The sequence below is a fragment of the Ornithorhynchus anatinus genome, chromosome 10 (assembly GCF_004115215.2).
Source record: "Ornithorhynchus anatinus isolate Pmale09 chromosome 10, mOrnAna1.pri.v4, whole genome shotgun sequence".
Taxonomy (NCBI): Eukaryota; Metazoa; Chordata; class Mammalia; order Monotremata; family Ornithorhynchidae; genus Ornithorhynchus; species Ornithorhynchus anatinus.
This window is the reverse complement of record NC_041737.1, coordinates 13,700,161-13,721,966: the sequence shown is the minus strand read 5'-3', so window position 1 is coordinate 13,721,966 and position 21,806 is coordinate 13,700,161. Positions and strand designations below refer to the sequence as shown.

General features: G+C 41.5%; 1 protein-coding gene across 3 annotated transcripts in view; it reads right to left on the bottom strand.

Moving 5' to 3' along the window:
- Positions 1 to 21,806, bottom strand: part of CLYBL (citramalyl-CoA lyase) — a 95,702-nt gene that overhangs the window by 69,283 nt on the left and 4,613 nt on the right. For all 3 annotated transcript variants that reach the window (XM_007671996.3, XM_007671990.2, XM_007671981.2), the window contains exon 2: positions 4,846 to 5,032. In XM_007671996.3, coding sequence (XP_007670186.1) covers positions 4,846 to 5,032 — 187 coding nt within the window. The remainder of the gene's footprint in view (positions 1 to 4,845; positions 5,033 to 21,806) is intronic.

Below are 21,806 nucleotides of genomic sequence, written 5' to 3'. Positions count from 1 at the left end.
CACAGTCTAAGGGGATGGAGAAAAAGTATTAAATCTCCATTTTACAGATGCAGAAACTGAGGCACGGAGCAGCAAACTGATTTGCCCAAGGTCACATAGCAGGGGAAAGTGTGAGAACCAGGATTTGAAGGCAGGTCCTCGGACTCCCAGGACTAAGCCCTGTCCACTAGGTCAAGCTGCTTCCCAAAAGCTTAGCTCAGTGTTCTCAGAAGTGGAAGCTTCCTACCTGGATTCCTCTTCCCTGAAGAGAGGAGGTGGAGGCCACTACACTTTCCTCTGCCAACCTCTCCCAACCTCTCCCAACCTCTCCCACTACCTCGCCACGCAGTTGATCACAAGGCAGGAAGGTGGGAATAAGACCATCACCTGCCTCCAGAAACTACATGCAACGTTCTCTGTGAAGCCAACTTGAGGCCCAGACCGACTTCTTGTGAAATCCCCCCGTGCCCACCCTGAAGGGGTCTCCCCTCATAAAGTGTGTGGCCCGGCCTGAGCGTCTGATCCCGACTGATTTCCTCTTGTTTGAACTTCAGAAAGTTAAGTAACAGCTGCTAGGAAGTGGGCTAGCTCACGAATGGCCTCTATTACACAATATAACTTTTTTTAATATGGAAAACATAATGCAAATGTATAATCAATCACAGGGAAACGTAGTTAAGTTCTGGCCACTGAACACCAAAATAATGGGCTGCATTCGCATCCTGTGAAATTCTATGGGAATTTTTCCAGTAGAAAAGCTGGAAAAACTCTAGGAGCAGATGGTAATAATGACTGAAAAAAACAATCTTTGGCTAGCAGGATGCCAACCCCTTCAACAAATCTGCAGAATGGTCCAGGACTGTTCCAAGGTTGGGGGTGAGAGGGAGAGGCAGAAAGGTGAGGGAAGGAATTTGTGGACAGCCGGAGAAGGAGAACATTCCCCGGGAGCTGGCCTACCGGAGCACCAACCGAGAGACCTGTTCTGCTCTTAGATCACTGTTAAGCTCAGGGTGGGGCTGCTGCCGGCAGAGGGTTTGTACCACCGAGAGTGAACACTTTTTATGGAAGAATAACAGTCTTACAGTTGTTTAAATTGTAAAAATTTAAAAAAACCCCTAAGGGGTAGCATAAATGTGTGCCTACAGGTGGTGAAGAGATAAAGCCACCCCTTTCATCATCATCGGTGGTATTTATTAAGTGCTTACTGTATGCAGCATGTGCAAACGACACAAGCGGTTAAACAAACACTTGACATTCCAGCTCTCTCTTGGCAAATGTGCAGGCACACAAGCACACAGAGACACAGACACAATCAATCATTGGCATTTAATGAGTACACACCCACGTACACACACAAATATATCCACAATATTTGATGGATACTTACTGTGTGCAGAGCACTGTACTAAGCATTTGGGAGCGTAAAACAGAGTTAGTAGACATGTTCCCTGTCCACAGTGAGCTTACAGTCTAGAGTCCCAATTACACATATACACACTCTGTCTCTGTCTCTCTCAAACATTCACAGAAACACTGTTCTCAACTCAGTGCAGACATAAACCAGTAAGAGCAGAGAAATGGCAGCCAACAAGATTCCCTCCTGATGCCATTTCCCTGGCCGTACGCTCCTGTAGGCAGGGAACACCCCTACCATCTCTATCATGTTGTACTCTTCCAAGCGCTTAGTACAGTGCTCTACACAAGTGCCCAACTAATACCATGGATTGATTGATTGACTGGGACCACTCTTTGGAGTCTTCGCCAGGGTTTCTCTGCACGCACCATGGAGGGAAGGCCCCAGAGGCAGAGTGTCAGTGATGGTGGTTGTAGATAGGTAGACAGCTATCATTTCTGCTCTTCGTTTCAACTCTTCTTATCTGTCTTGTGCTAGGCTCTCCACAGTCATAACTGTGTCATCTTCTAAGTGCTCACTATGTGCCAAGCATTGTGCCAAAAACTGGATAATCAGATCGGACACTAGCCCCATCCCACATAGGACTTACTGTCAAAGAGGGAGAGAGTACGGTGTTTGATCCCCATTTAACAGATGAGAGAACTGAGGCACAGAGGAGGTAAGTGACTTGCCCAAGGTCACTAAGCAGGCAAGTGGCAGAGCCAAGACTCCCAGTCCTGTGCTTTTTCTATAAGGCCATACAGCTTCCCATGGGCCCGACAATTCCTGCTTCAATCCAAAGAAGGACTTCAAGTGGCAGGGCAATGGTCCAAATTCAAATGAGCCTCCCATCAGTGCCTATTTCATGTGGCAGAACAGCAAGGACATATCCAATATGAACCGGAAATAAATAAGTACCACAGTGGATGAAAATCTTGCTGACCCTTGGTCCTCCTGCCACCCTGAATGGAGGTCACATTTCCCAGCAGCCTCAGCAGGATCAACTTTCCTCCTGACTCATCATGGAAAAGGACGGGGAAAAGAGTCCAAATCTTGCATCTGGCTTGAAACTTCCTCCTCCTTCATATCCAAATGACAATCATTTGGCCTTTCCTGATTAAGCCCATTTCCCTACACCCTCTACCTTGCACTTGGATTTGGCCTCTTTATTTACCCCACCCTCAGCACCACAGCCCTTATGTATATAACCAGAATTTATTTTAATATCTGTCTCCCTGACTAGATTGTGAGCTCCTTGTGGGCAGGGAACGTGCCTACCAAATCTGTTATATTGTACTCTCGCGAGTGCTTATTACAGTGCTCTGCACACAGAAAGTAGTCAACAAATATGACTGATTGATTAACACCTCACAGTGTCCAATCTCAGTGTGAAGTGAGGTGTGCATGTTGGAGTGAGAAGAATGATGATCCTCTCACGAGTGATAAGCCAAACTTAGCATCTCCATTTACTCCTCCCCACCCTGCAACCAACTCTGGATGACGTTTAAAACTTTTAATCCACTGAAAAGCTGAATCGTCATTCAAGACCAAGCAAAGGTCTTGAAAAATATTTCAAGGAGTGACGTGTCTCAGAAGAAAATGGTGGTAATAAAGAAGACAGTAGCTAAGATTCTTAGTTGGTTTTCCTCAGCCATACCTACTGGTTAATCCTGACCAAACTGGCTTTTTAATTCACAGATTATTCTTGGAAAATCAAAAGTAGAACTGCAGATTTTAAGTCCTTAGAGACTTGTGGGAAGCAGAGCTGCTGCCGTTTCTATCGCTCCTGACCTCCCCGTCAACAGACTTGGCTGGCCTGGTGTTCCTCTGCTTGGTGTGGAATCAATGTAGGGTAGCAAGCTGCTGGCAACCGGTCAGTCTATACCCCCAAATCAGAAGTACATTCCTCACTTTTTAACTCCTGACTTCTATACCTCATTCCTCTGCTTGGAACTTCCTCTCTTTCCAAATCAGACAGACCACAACTCTCCTGACATTTGAAGCCCTCTTAAAATACCACCTGCACCAACAAGCCTTCCCTGATTAATTTCCCGGCATATTGTTCCATATAAACCCAACCAACTCCAGCACTTTTGAGCTTATTTATACCCATCTGTAGCACTTTTTTCATTCAGTCATATAGATTGAGCCCTTACTGCATGCAGATCACTGTACTAAGCGCTTGGGAGAGTACAATACAACAATAAAGACCCATTCTCTGCCCATGACAAGCTTATATAGGTCTATTCAACTGTACAATAAATTATTTATTTTAATTGCTCCTGTAAATGTGTTTATATGTATAATGCAAGTTCCTTGTAGGCAAGGAACGAGTCACTTTTTTATTCCACACTTCCCAAGCACCTTGTACAGTGCACTTCATCAAGTGGGTGCTCAAAAAACATTACTGCTATTACCCCATCACACTTTCATCTTCCTTAGTTCCCTCATCCCTAAACCTAAGGAAGAATTAGCAAAATTGGTGATGTGTCTACAAGTTAGAAAATAACCAGAAGGGTGGATTCATTTTCCTTTCTAAATCCAAAATGAGAAGAAAAAGACATGCTTAAAACATTATCAGCATTATAGACTCCAAGGCTGTAGGAGAACCTGGTTGAAGTGAACCATGGGGCAGAAAGAGGAGCATTTTTCTAATAAATTTCAAATACTGGAAGAGAAATCAATTTTGTCAAAACAGGGAGAGATTTGGGCCCAAGCAGAGGGATTCCCCACAACTGCAGCTTAAAAATTAAACCAGGTCTGCTGAAACAGCAAGGATCTCCAGTTTTGTGGCAGATAAGATGAAATCAATTAGTGATGATTTACAACTTTGAAAAACAACTTTAAAAACTATACTGTACCAGAAGTAAAATGGAGAAAATTTGGTGTCTTCTGCACAATGGAAACCTCATGGGGTCTAAGACAGACAACTACGATACAGAATAATCTCAATTTCTGAATATCCAACAGTAGAAACATCTTTACAGAAGCTGAATGTTTTCTATCTTTGTGATTGCGCCCATGTTTTTCTATGAAATGTGGAGACGGGAGAGGAGGCTATGAAAATTGTCAAATCAGAATTACGGATCCTAAAGTGGTAATTTTCTAACAGAAACTTTCGGACTTGAAAGAGTTCCTGTACGGTTCCTGAAGGGCTCGACTTGCTTTTAAAACACAATTTACATCATGGGGAAATGCACCTGAATATAAACAAGTACACACCGGCACCTACACAAACAAACAAGCAAACTCAGAGAAATCATCCCACTTTCCAAAAAAAGACACAGCCCCTTATCTCGTCTGGATGGGAAAAACAACCTCAGAAGTCAGCAGCGAATAGTAAGGCTCTCCTCCCTTTCCCTCTCATCCCTCCTTGCCCCCAGATGAATACTGTTCCTTCCAGGACAACTAATTGGAAGGTCCTTAGATGTCACCATTCCTCCCTTCTCCAAAGAAGACGTTGCAGGTTTTACCTTTTTGTTCACCGCCACACCATCCTCACAGTCCAGTACTGCACAATCTACATTCAGCGATGGAATTTTCTTTATTTTCTTTTCATCATTTCCGGGTACGTACAGCACAGCTCTCCTGGGAATATACTTGTGGGGAGCCTTGGAACAAATTCCAGTTCTGCAAACTTCAGTTGCCAAAGAGACTTTCCTGTAAAAGACATGAATGGGGATAGGCTTGATGAGAACAAAAGCTTTACTTTGTGGCAAAAAACAAACCAAAAAAGAAAACCTTTCTCTAAATAAGAGAGAGAATGCCAGCTGAGGAGAGATCATCTTGTTTTTATGGGGCAGAGTCTAATGGCAAAGGAAATCCGAGAATAAAAACAATAAAATGAAGAAAGCCACTTGGCCACTCATCGGAATACTGTTGTCCAAGTAAAGAAGCAATGTGGCTTCGTGGAACCAGCACTGGCTTGGGAGTCAGAGGTCGTGGGTTCTAATTCCAGCTCTGCCATTTGCCAGCTGTGTGACCTTGGGCAAGTCACTTCACTTCTCTAGGCCTCAGTTACCTCATCTGTAAAATGGGGATTAAGACTGTGAGCCCCATGTGGGACAACCTGATTACCTTGTACAGTGCTTGGCACTTAGTAAGCGCTTACCATTATTATTATTATTATTATCTTAGTTCTGAACTGGATCTTTATTGCACTGCTGCCAGCACTGCTTGGATGACTTTGGGGACAAGTGAACTTTTGTTATTCCCCTCCACCTCAGAGCATCTTCAACGGGGTTGTGACCGGATATTCTTAGAGAAGCAAGGTGGCCCTGGTGAAAAGAGCAGAGGCCTGGGGGTCAGAGGACCTGGATTCTAATCTCGGCTTCACCACATCTGCTGAGTGAACCTGGGCAATCACTTCACTTCTCTGTGCCTCAGTTCCCTCATCTGTAAAAATGGGGAGCCTCACCTGGGGACATGGACTGTTAGCTTGTAACTACCCAGCACTTAGTACAATGCCTGGCACCTGGTAAGTGCTTACCAAATACCATAAAAAAAAGTGTAGGCAAGAGGGCCTCTGCAAACTGCTAAGATGATGATCAGAGACTCTCCCAGACTCTGGAGGATACACAGGGAAAAACAGCTTATCAAGACATGAATGCTCTTCCCCGTGACCATTTCACTTCAAAATTAAAAGGAAGATTTAACAAATATTCCCCCATGTATTTCAACTTAATGAAGTGGACAAAAAGGCCAACAAATGCACACTGCCTCTAGAGTCACGTGAGATGAGTTCAGCCTTAGGAAAAGAAAGGGGACACTACTGCTGTCTGAAGTGGAGTAGTTCTGATGTTGAAATGGGGCCAAATTTTTTTCACAAAGCAAAAACGGGCATTATGAATTTAGAATTGCAGATGCACTTCTAGTAATAGTTCCGGGGGGGGGGGGGGGGGGGGGGGACGACTAGTAAATGGATCTTAGGCAGTACCTTGGGAAAGGAAATGATTCTCTTTCTTCTGTAAAGCTCCCTATTTGGGTTTGAAGTGGGAAAGACAATATGCCACATTCACTTGCATATTTTCTTCCCCCTCCTCAGTGGTATTTATTGAGTGCTTACTTTGTGCAGAGCCCTGTGGTAAGCGCTTGGGACAGTACAGTCCAACATAGTTGGCAGATTAACTGCCTTTCTGATCATTGAGAAAGAAATAAACCATTACTCTCAACAACCATGATAGTAGTGCACAGGGGTAAGAAGATAAGTAGGATTAGAACACCAGTGGATACGGGCTCACAGAAACATATAAACTCTCGGGAAGGAAGAGAAGGAGCCAGGCTAACAGAGGTGAGTGAACTCTGGAGGCGGAAAAGGAGAAGGGAGATGGGGGTTACTACGGTTCATTGAGTCCTGATTGTATGCAGCACTTGGAAGAGTGCAGGAGGCATAAGAAGTATAGTCTCAAATGCCTTCTTTCCTTTCTTTTCCTTTCTTCCTTCCCTCTTCCTTTCTTTCTTCTCTTTTTTCTTTATCTCCCTATATTGTTAGACTTAATTCCCTGTATATTTGCACCTGCACTGTTTTAAGGTTTCAAAAATTATGCAAAAATGTGTGGCGATTAGGTGAGTGCATATGGTAATCTGGGTAGACTGTGCTGTGCTGAGTTCTGATTTCTGGGTCTGCGTGTGGTAGAGAGAGAAGAGAGGAGGAAGAGCTGGAGTAAAGAAGGATGAGGAGGAGAACAAAAGTGGAAGGGGGGAATAGGTGGAAAGAGAGGTTTTTCTGGTGAGATGTGGAGGTCAACATGGGAACCCATGCCACTTTTTTATGGTATTTGTTAAGCGCCTCTTCTGTGTCAAGCACTGTTCTAAGCACTGGAGTAAATACAAACTAATCAGGTCGGACAGAGTCCCCTGTCCCACATGGGGCTCACAGTCTAAGTAGGCGGGAGAATAGGTATCGATTGTCACTAAACAAATAGGAGTTGATAATGTTACTTTCTTCTATTCTGTTTCTCCGATGGCTTTTCTAAAGCACATGGAAGAAGCAAAGTAGGTGAACTGAAGTGTTGCCGAGAAGGTGTTTAAAGCACAGGAGATGACTGTCATTGCACATCATCTACTTACAGAGATTTGTTAGATGAGAATTAAAGTGTAATCCCAGAGGAGAGGACATAGAGATGGATCACCTGTCAAGCCACTACATAAGGCTTTGGGCAAACCCATAATTAATTTAAAAATGACAAGATAAACTGAGTTTCTTTTGCCTCTTCAGGCATTGTTTACATTAGTGGATGCCTATCCTCAGCCTGTAACAGGTAACAGTGATATCTGGAGGAAACCATTGACTGAGGCTTTCAAGTCAGATTTAGAAATCAAGAGTGATCAATTGGGATGCAGACAGCAAACTCTCATTTCCATAGGTCATCAGCAGGACGGTAACACCTGACTTTAAATTAGCGTGACTGTTGGTGATTCAAACAACAGATAAACGAACACCTTAGTGTGTACAGCATTGGAAACTGTTGGGGAGCTGTTCCTTTAGTGATCCCATTAGCCTTTGCATGTTTTTAATGGTATTTGGAATTTACTATGCTCCAGGCACTGTACTAAATTCTAGGGTAGATAATAATAATAATAATTATGGCATTTGTTGAGCACTTACTATGTGCCAGGCACTGTACTAAACACTGGGGTGGATACAAGCTAATCTGGTTGGACACAGTCCCTGTCCTCCATAGGGCTCACAGTCTTAATACCATTTTACAGATGAGGTAACTGAGGCACAGAGAAGTGAAGTGACTTGCTCAAGGCACACAAAAGATACACGGTGGAGCCAGAAGTAGAACCCTGGTCTACTGACTCCGAGGCCCGTGGTCATTCAACTGGGCCACACCGCTTCTCTCCGAATGCACAAAGTTCTACCTCGGGCTCATTGTGGATCATATTGTTCATAATTGGAGCATAGGCTGAGCAATTCTGAGCTAGAATAATCAACCTCTTTGAGTTTTCCAAAATTCTGCAAGAAGATAGCCCAATCCTCACAGATGGGACCTGAATTCTCTAAAATTATTTTTGATTCTAAAGGTGCAAACTGTATCAATTAGGATTTAAAAATATCAGCTATGGTACGGAAGGGTATGGCCATAAAAACTCCCAAAGCATTAAAATAAATAAGGGGTGAATATTATTCCATCTAAAAAGTGGTCTTGCAACTTTTATTAAGTATTTCTCCTAGGGTGACAACATGTTGTTGTTGCTTTGAAAGAGGCAGAAAGGGATAACAGTGATGTGTGTTAATGTAACACCCTTCTTTCCCGGATTCACTTACAAATTCCTGTAAAGTGACAAAGTCAAGCAGTTTAGGCCAAAATGTTACATAGTTTGAAATTCTGCTAATTGGTTAACAACTGTCCTCTTCATTATTCCAATTCACTTTTTTGTTTTAATATTGATCTCTTTAGCGCTGAATAATTTTTTTAAAAAAACACAGTCTGAGTTTAATTGCCAGGCCCTCACCACACACACGAAAGCTGTGAACACAAGCTGTGATCACGAACCACGTGTGTGCGTATGTGGCTTTGATTGTGTGGGACCTACAATACGACTAAGATTGTTTTTTCCTCTTTCTTAATTATTCAGAGCTAAGTGATGAAAATTAAAGTGAAACATATGGATGTAATCAGGGTGATATTTTCCTAAAAGAATAGTTTTTTTTAAGTGTGTTTTAGTACACTGTAGGCACTAGTTCTCAATAAAACCTTTTTAATCCAAACAGCAGGCTATTTTTGATTTAAGGGATTGTTTTGTTTCAATTAGAGGAGTTTGGTAAATTTATCATCTAATGTAAAGCAGCCAAGGGTTTGCTTTCTTCACTAAATAGGTACTAAACTGAATTAATGACACACAAAGCACAGAAGTGAGAACTGTTTCTTCTCTATTTTTATCCCCCATCCTCCTTCCCCTCTTGCTTTCATCTCCTTGGCAAATATTACTTAACATTCTGTTGAAGCAACATGTCACATCCCAAAGGATACGTAGTATAGTGGATCGGGGCTGGGAGTCAGCAGGCCATGGGTTCTAGTCACGGCTCCACCACTTGTCTGCTTTGTGGCCTTGGCAAGTCACTTCAATTGTGACAAGTCACTTCACTTTTCTGTGCCTCAGTTACCTCTCCTATAAAATGGGGATTGAGATTATGAGCCCCACAAGGGACAGGGACTGTGTCCAACCCGATTTGCTTGCATCCACCCCAGCGCTTAATACAATACCTGGCGCATAGTAAGCGCTTAAATACCACAACTATTATAGAAGCAGCATGGCATAGTGGATAGAGCATGGCCCTGGGAGTCAGAAGGTACTGGGTTCTAATCCTGGTTTTGCCACTTGTCTGCTGTGTGGCGGTGGACAAGTCACTTCACTTCTCTGTGCCTCAGTTACCTCATCTGTAAAATGGGGATTGAGACTGTGAGCCCAATGTGAATTGTACTTTCCAAGCACTTAGTACAGTGCTCTGCACAGAGTAAGCACTCAGACGACTGAATGAATGAATGAATGTTTCTTTCCAAGTGCTTAGTACAATGCTCTGCACAGAGTAAGCACTCAACAAACACGATTGAATGAATGAATGTGTGCCCAACTCAATTTGCTTGTATCCACCCCAGTGTTTAGTACAGTGTCTGGCATATAGTAAGCTCTTAACAAACATCATAATTATCATTATTACATGATTTTATTGAAATTGCACGAATTCTGAGTATAAAAACATGAAACCACACCTCGACCCCCTTCCAAGCATACCCAGCCTTCCCTTCCTTTCCGTAGTTCATTATTACTTATTTTAGGAAATGCAGAAGCGTAGGTAGGTGGCAGGCTAAGATCCCTTGAGCCACTGGGGCCAAGTGCAGAACTGACTCCAGTCTAACCCAAGTCTTTCCGAGCCAGAACTCTCAGGAGAGTTTATTTAGTATCACTGCTAGGAAAATAAAATGGGCAAGATCTGTGAACTTAACACAATTTTCTGGTCCTGCTGAAGTGAGGTCAAAGTGGATCTCTCTTTTAATACTGGTCAAGATGGGAAAGGCGATCGAAAACCAGAGGTCAACAAAATGAAATTAACTTACAGCCCTCTAGACTGTAAGCTCCTTGTGGGCAGGGAACCTGTCTACCAACACTATTTACCCAGGTACACAGTACAGTGCTCTGCACACGGTAAGCACTCAATAAATACGATTGATTGATTGATTCTGACACTTGCTCCACACTCTTCAACCTTCTAAGGAAGCCATAGTAGAGAAACAGTACCCAAATATTCACCCAGAAGCGTTCTATTTGTCATGATTTATCTGGCCTGAGTCGACATGAAAAATCAACCCAAAGGCCCGACCAAACGAGAAGGATATTAAATTACAGAATGTCAACATTTGCATCATCATCACCACTAATTAAGATATAAGTTGTTTTAATAAACACCCGCAGGCCTTGTGCAAACACTAATAGCTCACAACTGAGTCAAACTAAGTGTTTGTCTAATCAGAGCTACTTTCCGAAGAGTTTTATTGGTTACAGCTGCAGAGCAAGCATTTTATCACACATGCTAATAATCCCAGTTATGGTACTAACATTTTAATCATTTGTTCTGTAGTCTTGTTTCTCTAACAATTAGCTCTAATGAATGGCCAAAATACCTCAGATCATATATGTCTAATTGCAGTCAAGAGCAGTTCTTGTCTGCATGTACATTTCAATTTACCTCTGGGGATAATGTTTGTTAATTGTATTTCTTTATATAGCAAGTGAAAAAAAGGCTGCTCACTCAAAGAGAGAATAAGTGTTCTCTTCTTTCCCTTTGTTCCCACAAGAAGCTAAAGTCACTTCAAGAGGCACTTAATCCCATCATCCATGGTTACAATTGCTTTACAGCATCAATCAAAAAGAATCTGAAGTAAAATGATGCAGCTATATTGTGTAATTAAAAGCAATTCAGGTAGTTATTGCTTGGGGCACTTTGCAGGTTCAAATACTTAAAATGGCACCACAGGGATCCTAAATACTGTAGTGTTTTAAATTTGGTCAGCAACAATATCTCACAGAGGAAGGGGAGGAATATGCAAAAAAAAAAACCCCTCTCTCTGTGGTATTGTAAAGCAAAAGAAAAGAGGAGGAACAGCTAAAGTCTGAAGTGACAAAACACCACAACTCCTAACCGTATTGAGGTGGGAGGAAAGAAGAAGAGGAAAACAAACAATTTAAGTCTTAAAGAGGAAAAAGGGAAAACTCTTAAAAATAAGAAAAAGTGGGTGCAAATAACGGGATTGCCCCTTTAGTGCAAAATGGTATGTAAGCACTGCAAGAAGTGCAAAAGACAAAAATCTGAACTCACACGAAAATGCGGAGTAAATTTATGGCATGTCTGATGCCATGGTAATTGATAGTAAAAAGCCAAATATGTGACATTTACTTTAGAAATGTATTCCAAACTTTCAAAAAGTCTTCCATTTAATTAACAACAATCTGTAAAGGCTAATGTTAATAACTAAAAAAGAAAATCTCCAATTTACCCAACAAGTCCTAGGTCACTTGGGTTTCTTGTGTGGCTTTTGAAAATAATGACGCATGTTAAAAAGAAGCTGCCCATCCCTACTGCCCCCGCAAAAGTCTTTTATAAAAGATGGTTGGTGCTCTGCACGCAGTAAGCGCTCAATAAACAGGACTGAATGAAGGGAGCTAAATTCTGTCAATTTCATTCTCGGCTAAATCCTTCATTTTAGTAAAAACACAAATATTTGACAGACATGTGACTAAAAGCTGAAATAACAACATATATCCAACTCTGTTTTATTGTACTCTCCCAAGCGCTCAGTACAGTTCGCTGCACACGGTAAGGACTCAATGAATACGACGGATTGCTGATTAAATTACAACAGGGTTTCTTTCGCTTAAACAAAATAACCAGCCAAGTGGCCAAACTTATTCCAAAGTAAGAGTTTTTTGGAAAATAGGCAGGTGATAAAGTTACCCCATTGTGGGCTGAGCCAGGCATCAGTGGATAGGGCATAGGCCGGGGAGTCAGAAGGACTTGGGTTGTAATCTCAGCCCTGCCACTTGTCTGCTGTGTGATCTTGGGCAAGTCACTTAACTTCTCTGGGCCTCGGTTTCCTCATCTGTAAAATGGGGATTGAGACTGGGAGTCCTATGTGGAAAAGGGACTATATCCCACCCGATTATTATTATCTTCCCCAGCACTTAATACAGTGCCTGGCCCATAGTAAGCACTTAACAAATACCACAATTATTAGCTTGCCCGACGTGTAAGGAAACCGAACGAAATAAAAAATAGCAAGGGCACTAATGCTCCTAGAAAACTGGGCTAAGTAGGAACAGTAGTAGTGAGTAATACTTGTACTAGTAGCACCGGGTCCAATGCACTGTATTAAATGCTTGAGGTGTACAAACAAGCAAGTGATGACACATTCCCTGCCCACAGGAAACTTACACTCTGACAGCATAACTTTTACAGATGTAAAAGTTTTACGCATAAGGTTATCAAAATAATCTATTGTATGAGTGAATACAAATATTTCAAAGCACCACTTTGGCCGATTTTTAGGGTTGAGTCAGCTGCAAATCAAACCATCTCTGAATTTAAGAGGGAAGCAACAAGAATAAGATGAGAGTTTTGCGGTGTGCAAAAATATCCGTACCACAAGAACTTTTTAAAGCCGTGAGGCTGTAACACTGAGAAAATTAAGATCCATTTATATTAAAATTATGCAACACAAACACAGATTATTTTTCTTATAATTATACATTTGAATTATCACTCATCTATACATGCATTAAAATGTCCAAGTTGTAGGAAATGTCATAAATTAGCATGATAATAGAGGGGAATACTTAACTCTAAATCACAAGAGTCTAGGTTTAAACAAATGCCCCTTCGTATACGCACTGGCTTCGTAAAGTCGAGAGTATTTTGTAGAAGTACAAGTCAATTAAATGGGAAAGAAGCATTCTTCTACTGTTGAAGGAAACTCTTAGCTTTTGATCATTATTCAAATACACCCAAAGGCAATCCCTTCAGTGGGTGAATGAAGGGTTGGTGACTTGCTTCAATTCTGGTGGGTGAGAGTGACAAAAAACCCCACCTAAAACATAAGCTACCTTATACCAGAAAGCACTCTTTTGGACATTATTGGGCATAACTATTTTGTTCAACAAATACCCAGCTATTGCCTTAGCATTACTGCATCATTAATCTCCACATTTCATTTCCCCTACCCCTCCTCTCTTCTGTGTCATCTATGCAATTGGATCTGTGCGCTTTGGGCATTTGCTATTCATTTCCCCTCCAACTCCACAGCACTTATGTACATATCTATAAATTTATTTGTAGTAATGTCTTTCTCCTCCTCTAGCCTGTAAGTACCTTGTGGGCAGGGAACAAGTCCATCAACTCTTGTATTTTCCCAAGTGCTCTGCACACAGTAAATATCCAAGAAATATGATTGACTGATAAAACAATTTAGTTGAAAGTCCACCGTGGAACTCGAGAAGCAGCGTGGCGCAGTGGAAAGAGCACGGGCTTTGGAGTCAGGGCTCATGAGTTCGAATCCCAGCTCTGCCACTTGTCAGCTGTGTGACTGTGGGCAAGTCACTTCACTTCTCTGTGCCTCAGTTCCCTCATTTGTAAAATGGGGATTAAGACTGTGAGCCCCACGTGGGACAACCTGATTCCCCTGTGTCTACCCCAGCGCTTAGAACAGTGCTCTGCACATAGTAAGCGCTTAACAAATACCAACATTATTAACTTGCACACCGATAAATTTAAAGGAACTGTTATCTGAAGGAAATGGCCACTCCATTAATGCCCGATTGATGGTGCAATTTTGACTCTGTGTTTCATCAACTATTAAAGCAAACTTCCCAGGCAATTCATTTCAAAAACCTGCACCTGTCTTTTGGTACTACGTTTTGCGGGTTGCCTCATTTAGGATAAACCACTCGAAGGGACGCCTTTAAATACCAAATTATTAGTACTCGTCACAGTAAGTTCCTGCTTGGAGTTGGTAAAACTCTAGTCTGGCAGCTATCAGATTAAGATACACAGGAGGATCTCCCCCAGAGAACCGATATAAACCTTTAAAAGGGCATGTGAAAATTTCAGAAAGGGTGTTCAATGCAAGCCTGATCAAAGCTTTTGGCTCCAAAAAAAAAAAAGAGAGAGAAATAGAAACATAAACTTTCCATTACAATTTGCCTTCTGTTTCCTTCTCTCTTCAAGTTCTCGTTGGCACGGTTCTCATCAGCATCGTTCGCACGATGTATTCCTTTCCCCTTCCCTCTCTCTGCTTACCACACCGCTCGGCTTCTTCAGAGCAGGTGTCCATAACAGGTTATAGCAAACAGCCAGGAAACCGAGCCTTTCAATTCCTGCCATTGATCCAGCTGTGTACACGCTGGCTAAATGCTACGAGGTCAAGATCGAGAGCAGAACTTGAAAATTCAGTGCTAATTACTGTGATTACAATCTGTGTCCTAAGCAGCCAAAGCCTCCAGGAAGAGCCTCCAGGCGACCTGTCTAGGAATCAGAAATCTCAGTTAGAGAGATGTAAAATCTATAAACTGCCTCCCCGGTAGAAGTCAAGTCATGGTGTTGGCAAACTGTCGCTAATGGCCCTTCCCAATGCAAAGAAACTCATGCATAATCAGTACACTCTTTCTATCAGGGAAGGGAGGCAAAAAACGTTATAGACGAGCTCCAGGCACAGCAAATAGGTCAGACATGATTTCCCTAACAATGGTGTTCAAAACCCTAATGCCTAAGGGTGCGAGGCAGTGAAATATAGAGGGTCCGTGACACTGAGCATACACAAAAATATTGCTGACCTGCAGAATTTAAAATAAGCTTGAAATTTCATCTTTGGGCAGGGAATGAGTCTACCAACTCTTTTACATTATACTCTCCCAAGGGTTTAGTACAGTGCTCTGCACACAGCAAGCGCTCGATAAATACAATTGATTGATAGATTGATTTTGTTTTCAAAACGTTGGTCTTTTGGAAGACTTTTTATTTTCTGACCCGTCAAAGTGATTTAATAATGATGGTATTTATTGAGTATTTACCATGCGCCGACTGGGGTGGATACAGGATAAGCAGATCAGACACAGTCCCTGACCTACAAGGGACACAGTCTAGGGAGAGAGGGAGAACAGGTACTTTATCCCCATCTCACAGATGAGGACACTGAGCCACAGAAAAGTTAAGTGAATTACCTAAGGTCACAGAGCAGACAAGTGGCAGATCAGCGATTAGAACCCAGGTCCTCTGACTTCCAGGCCTATGCTTTTTCCACTAGGCCACATTGCTTCTCTACTTACTATGTCTTGGCAGCGCCCTTCCCCAAGCTAATTTAGATTACTTGAGGGCATTTAAATATCCCTGTATCGCAGCGACTTCCAAATGAGGCAAAGGTACTTTTCTGCTTCAGGGTTTTTCATAAAGGAGAAAATCCTTTACTTTTCCACAATGGTCACTGTGATCTCAAGAAAGCAGGTACATTTAATGCTTGTCTTGCTTGGAATCCTCAGATCGTCGTGGCTCAATACTGAATATTACAAGGTCTAACGTAGAGAAACAGCCCTAGAATTGCTGTCTTCCCTTCAACTGCATCTTCATGTGAAAAGTAAGAATAATAATACTCACTTCTCTAATCTACAGTTTCTTTCTTTATTGATTGATTATCTTGGGTGTTTTGAAGGTATACCCTACGATGTCTTTCCCAAGGGATGAGAATGAAAACTAGAAATAAAACAAGGAGAGTCATTGATTTTGTCAGCAAGATGAACATGTTACTATTTACTGGTCCCAAACAGAAATATTTCCTAGTTAAGCATAAGTAATAGAATGGAGGCTTGATGGGGACCAGGATTTCCACATGCCCAATGTTCACACTCTTTTCAAAAGCCTAATGAAATGACAGGAGATAGCAGTGGTGCAGAGTGGGAGCTGTTATGGCAGGTGACATAGCTGGAGAGAGAGAGATCTGGGGACTGAAGAGGCAAGAGAGGTGAGGCAAAGAGACACAGCGGGGATCCGTTCCATTAAATCTACTGTGCCCTCCCTATAGCTTAGTAGAGTGTTCTGCACAAAGTAAGCTCTCAATAAGCACCACTGATTATTAACAGTGAAAAGCCATGGGAGGGCTTGCCTTTTCCCCACCTCTCTTCCTTTTCCCTCCATCTTCTCCAGCTCTCTTGGTTTCATCGGGTGACCTGGGTTCTGCCACCTACCTGCTGTGCGATTTTGGGCAAGTCACTTTACTTCTCTGCGTCTCTATTTAAACATCAGTAAAATGGGGATTCGATACACGTTCTCCCTCCCTCTTAGACTGCAGATTACCCTTTGTGGATAGGGACTCTGTCCAATCTCCTCTAATTGTATCTGTCCTAGTGCTTGGCACATAGTAAGTGCTTGCCAAATACCACAATTACTATTATTATTATTATTGTTATTTCTCCAGCTCTCCAGCCAGCAATCCTCTTAACTCCTGTTGCCAGATGCTGATTGGCCCAAAATTCCTAACGTATACACAGGAGTTTCTAATAAACAACCAACATCCAACATAAACTGGTTTTCACATTCAATCATTTCTTTTCAGCTTTAGTATTAAAGTTATCTAGGATTCACAAATTTTATCAGTGACATAAATTCTAGTTTTCGTAGATGGCATTAGTTGAGTATCTCAAAGCCTTATTTCTCTATGTTCCCCCTATTAGATTTTCCCCCCAATTAAACTAAATGCTCCTCAAGAGCAGGATCCTTGCATCCTAATCAAGTATTATCTCCTGAGTGCTGGGAATAAATCAACAGATAGTATTTATTTAATGCTTACTAGGTGCAGAGCATTGTACTTAATGCTTGGGAGAGGATAATAAAGCAGAATTAGACATATTCCCAGTCCCTAACGAACTTACAGTCTAGTGGAAGAGTGCTCTGCATACATATCTTCTCTTATGCACTTCTTCCTAATCAAGGTCTGTTGTATTATTATTGCCATGACCCATTCCCTCTAGACTGAAAATTAATTTATTTTCCTAGCTGAATGGAGAAGATTCATCCAGGAATCTCTGACCGATTCAAATAAGAGCTATCTCAGAAAAAAAATACATTACTCTCCTGCAGACTGTTGATTCTTTTAAAATGGCCCTTAACTTTTTCATTACAGTGAAGAGTGGTAATAAGAATCAACAAGGCCTAAATATTAAGATAAATGAGACATTTTAATCAGGGGATTATCCATAATGTTTTAGTTAAAGGAATTTGACCATCTAATTTGCTGAACACTGCTCCTTAAGTACAGAATGACATTTATTTAAGATGTCCTGGAGACAATAAAGCCCTTGATTAACAATAAAATGCCTTCCTTTTCTTCATTCTCAATTATTGCAATATTCATTACACTGAATTTAGGGAAATCACCAGTGTATTAGCAGTATAATAGTTCAGCGTTACATTATACTCAACATTTCAGTGTTTAAAGCAACATAAACATCATAAACAAGTACTTCTTCTGGTGCATTACATGGAATCAATCACTGATATTTGTTGAGAGCTTACTATATTCAAGAATACTATACTAAGCGCTTGGGAGAGTACAATACAGTAGAGTTGGTAGACATGATCCCTGCTCACATGGAAGTTTATGTCAGTGATATATACTACAATATACAGTCATTAAAATTCTGTCTACCATTCTGTAAGAAATTGAAATTTGTTGAATCTAATGCTAAGTTTTATTCTTCACAAATGGTCTCAGAGTGCAACACCCATTTCGAAAAAAATATTTCTTTTTAGGTTTATATGCTAATGTTCTATGTTCAAGTTATTAAACCTAGAATGATTCCCTTTCCTCGCCATCTGAAATACAGTTATCCCGTTGTCTTTCTTCTTTTAAGGACTACCTGTTCTTTGTGAGGTCAAGATTAGAAGGAGAGAAGTTCCTGTTTCACAAAAGCTCAGGCCATTTTTGATTTTTTAAAAATGTGTGTGTGTGTGGTGGAGGGGTGGGGGATAGAGGCAGAGAATCAGAAATCTACAACCAGAGGATGGTTATTTTTCTTTGAAAAGATTAAGGAGCATACTTTTCCCGCTTACTCTGATGGAAAATGAAGAGATTTTGTCCTCTTTGCCTTACTCAGCTTGCTGTTGCACAAAGTAAAAGTAAAAGGTTGAAAATATGTTCATTTTTCATTTTCTTTTGGCCTTTAGAAGCTTTTGGCAAGGGACTGTTCCATTCCCAGTCATAACAAAGGAGGGAAAAAGTAAGTCCACTAAATACAAAAAGAAAGAGAGGCTTACATTTGAAATTTGCCCTGGTTTTCCTGCAAGCAAGATTCTAGGTAAGGCTCCTTGGTTGGTGTGCATTAAGCTCCCAAGTCTGCCAGGCAAACAGATCACGCTGATGCGAGCTGCTCAAGTTGGACTGTTTTCAAAGAAATGTAAACAGTCATTTTGCAAAATGCCCAAAGAAATATCAGCTGTTCCTCTTACTAAGAGAAGAAACTATCTTGTTCCACATGAGCCCACTTTTCATGTTGGGGTCAGGGGCCCACTGATCCAGAGATAGAATGAAATAGTGTTCCTGGATCATTAACAATGCCATCAGGAAGTACTTAAGCACTCTTACACTGCTCACTGGTAGCACCTAAGCTAGCAAGAATGAAATGGAAAGAAATGAGGAAAATGAGAATAAAACGGAAAGGAGAGACCGGAAGCAGTATTTTTGATAGCACAACAGAATGGATCAATCTTCAAATGTGAACTTGACAACCGGGTTTTACAGATTGAGTTTAGCAACATTCCCCTTACGTTACACCTGCTTGAATGGAAACAACATTTTGTCATAGTCTCGGAACTGTTATTCTCTGTCATTTTTCTTTTCACTGTGGCTGGTGTCGGCATCTTTGCTGCTCTCAGACGATGAACTGAGATTTCCACTTGGAATTTTTCCTTCCATTTTCTTTTCTCCCAAGCCTGTGTTTCAGGTCCCTTGAGATTCATCAGTTCTATTCTCTCATTTTACTGAAAATAAACTATTTTGGAGGCATCCTCTACACTAAAGCCCCAATCGACTAGCTCTGACTTGCTATCAATCAATCAGTGGTACTTCCTGAGCACTTAACTATGGGCAGAGCAACTTACTCAGCACTTGGGTAAGTACAATGCAACACCACTTGTAGACATATTCCCTGACCACAAGGAGCTTACAGACTCCAGGGAGGAACTTAAAGAGTAGCTCAGGCCATTGGGCTCAGAAAACTGGAATGAAAACTTTTTCAAAATTGAAGTAAATTTTAAGAAAAATTATACTGATTTTGAGAAATAGAGAGAGAGAAAGAGAGGGAGAGGATGGGAGGATAAGGAAGAGTAGGCAGTAAGCTGAGGTTATAAATGGGAAATACAATCCCCCAAATTCCCATTTTGACTTGGATATCTTCTCTCTTCTTCTGACTCCTTTCTCAGCCTTCACTTTGTGATCTCTGTATGGATCCCTAGGCCATAAAATGGGATTTTATTTGCCCGCCTTGCTTAGTACAGTCTTGGCATGGAATTAGCATTTGTAAATAATTTTCAAAGTGAAAATAATGTAGTGTCAAAGGACAGAGTTCTTTGCAATGTGGCTGACTGAAAGTACTTCTGCTTATAAGAACTAAAACCCCTAACTCTGAAATTCCTCACACTGCATAGGTGCAAAATTTACTCCTTAAGGCTGCGGGACATAACGAATGCAAAGCTATTGTTTTCCCCAAATCTGTGAGTTTTCATGGTTCAGTTGCAAAAGAATTTGAATATTTATTTCAGAAATATGAATTTGCTTCCAGGTGTTCCCAGTCTCAGTATCAGGTTTCCACATTCAGAAAATGTAAAAGACATGAAAAGGGAGCAAAACGAACAGATCAGGAAATTGGTACCTTCGTCATTTTGTTGACTCAGGTTAAGACATCCAGGAAGTGTTGCTCATGACATAATAGAAAAATAAAAATAAAAGGCCTTTAAGGAAACCATATTCTGTCCAGAAATAGGGAACTATTTCTCTAAATGAAAAACAAAGGAAAACTTGGGGATAGGAGCACTTGAAAATTATTTTAAGGCCCCTATATTTCTCAGACTTTTGTACCTATCCATCCAGCCTTTCTGGTTTCAAATTATGTCATCAGATTAGACTTCCAGCTGAGAAGCAATGAAATGACAGTTCTCACTGAGGACTATGTGCCCCAGTTACTGAGATACTGAAACAACAAGCAGTATTTGTAAAACAGTGTTTTACTATGGAGCACGTTGTTAATTGAGTACACTACTTATCTAGATGGCAAAACCATTAGCAACCAAATTTTATTTCCTGGGGAAAAAAAAAAATCTTCTTTGCATTTATAAAAATCTCTTATGCCACCTGGTTTTGTTGCCTTCAGTACTCTTTCCCCTTCTCCTTTCATTAAACCATGTGCGGCAACGACTGTGTTGAAAACATTCTCCCACCCCTCTGCCTCTGTGCTTTCCATTGGCACCCTGAGTGGTGATGCACACTATAAAGCCAGCATGGAGCTTTTCGCAATATTTATCATAGACTAGGGAGTCGCATTTTTTTTTGTCCCTGAAATGAAATATTGCAGAGAATTGTTTTCATCGCCTTGAGGCAATGCTCATTTCTGAACATGGCACGCTGTAGTTCCAGCTCATTATGAAGAAGATCCTCTCCTGTGTTTATTTTAAAAGCAGAGGAATTAAATCTCTCTTTTCCTTCCAATTCAATACATTCAACAAAGCACTGCTGCCAGTGTAATCTCTGCCTGCTCTGGGTTTGTCCCGTTTTGTCTACACCGATTCACGTTACTTGTTCCTTAAGATCTCATGTCTTTGTTTGCAATAACTGCCGAGTGCCATGCCTATTTAACAAACTGCATTCACATCGCATGACAAACCCGCCCCAGCAGTAGCAGATCTTAAAGTCTCCACTCCGATTTTTAGAGAAATATCGGAGAAAGCACGCTCCGTGCTTATCTTCTCTGCAGATTCCAACCAACCCCCACCCCATGAGCTATTTGGGGGAATCTCTTAGAAGGTTATACGTTGTTCTTGGGCTGCAGATTCAACTTGAAATCAGAGTTTCTCTGCTCTGAAAATTCCTCCATCCAGAGTGCCGTGAAGCTTTTCAGTCATAGTTTCAATGCACCTCCCTACTGAGACTACTCAAGTCTGCAGCCTGCAGCCTGCTTTACTGTTGAGTGTGGCAATAATTTCCTTAAGGGAACCCTCTTGGTTTGCTTTGCTGCTCACTGGACTTTTAGCACCCAGCAGGGTGCCCGGGCCCCATGCCGATTCCTGCTCCAAAGGCTTTCCCGTCATCCTCCCTGCTTCTCTCCTCCCGACGCCCAGAGGCTCAAGTCGCGCAACTGGTTTTTCCTTCCCTATTTGGCCTAGTAGAGGTGGCAG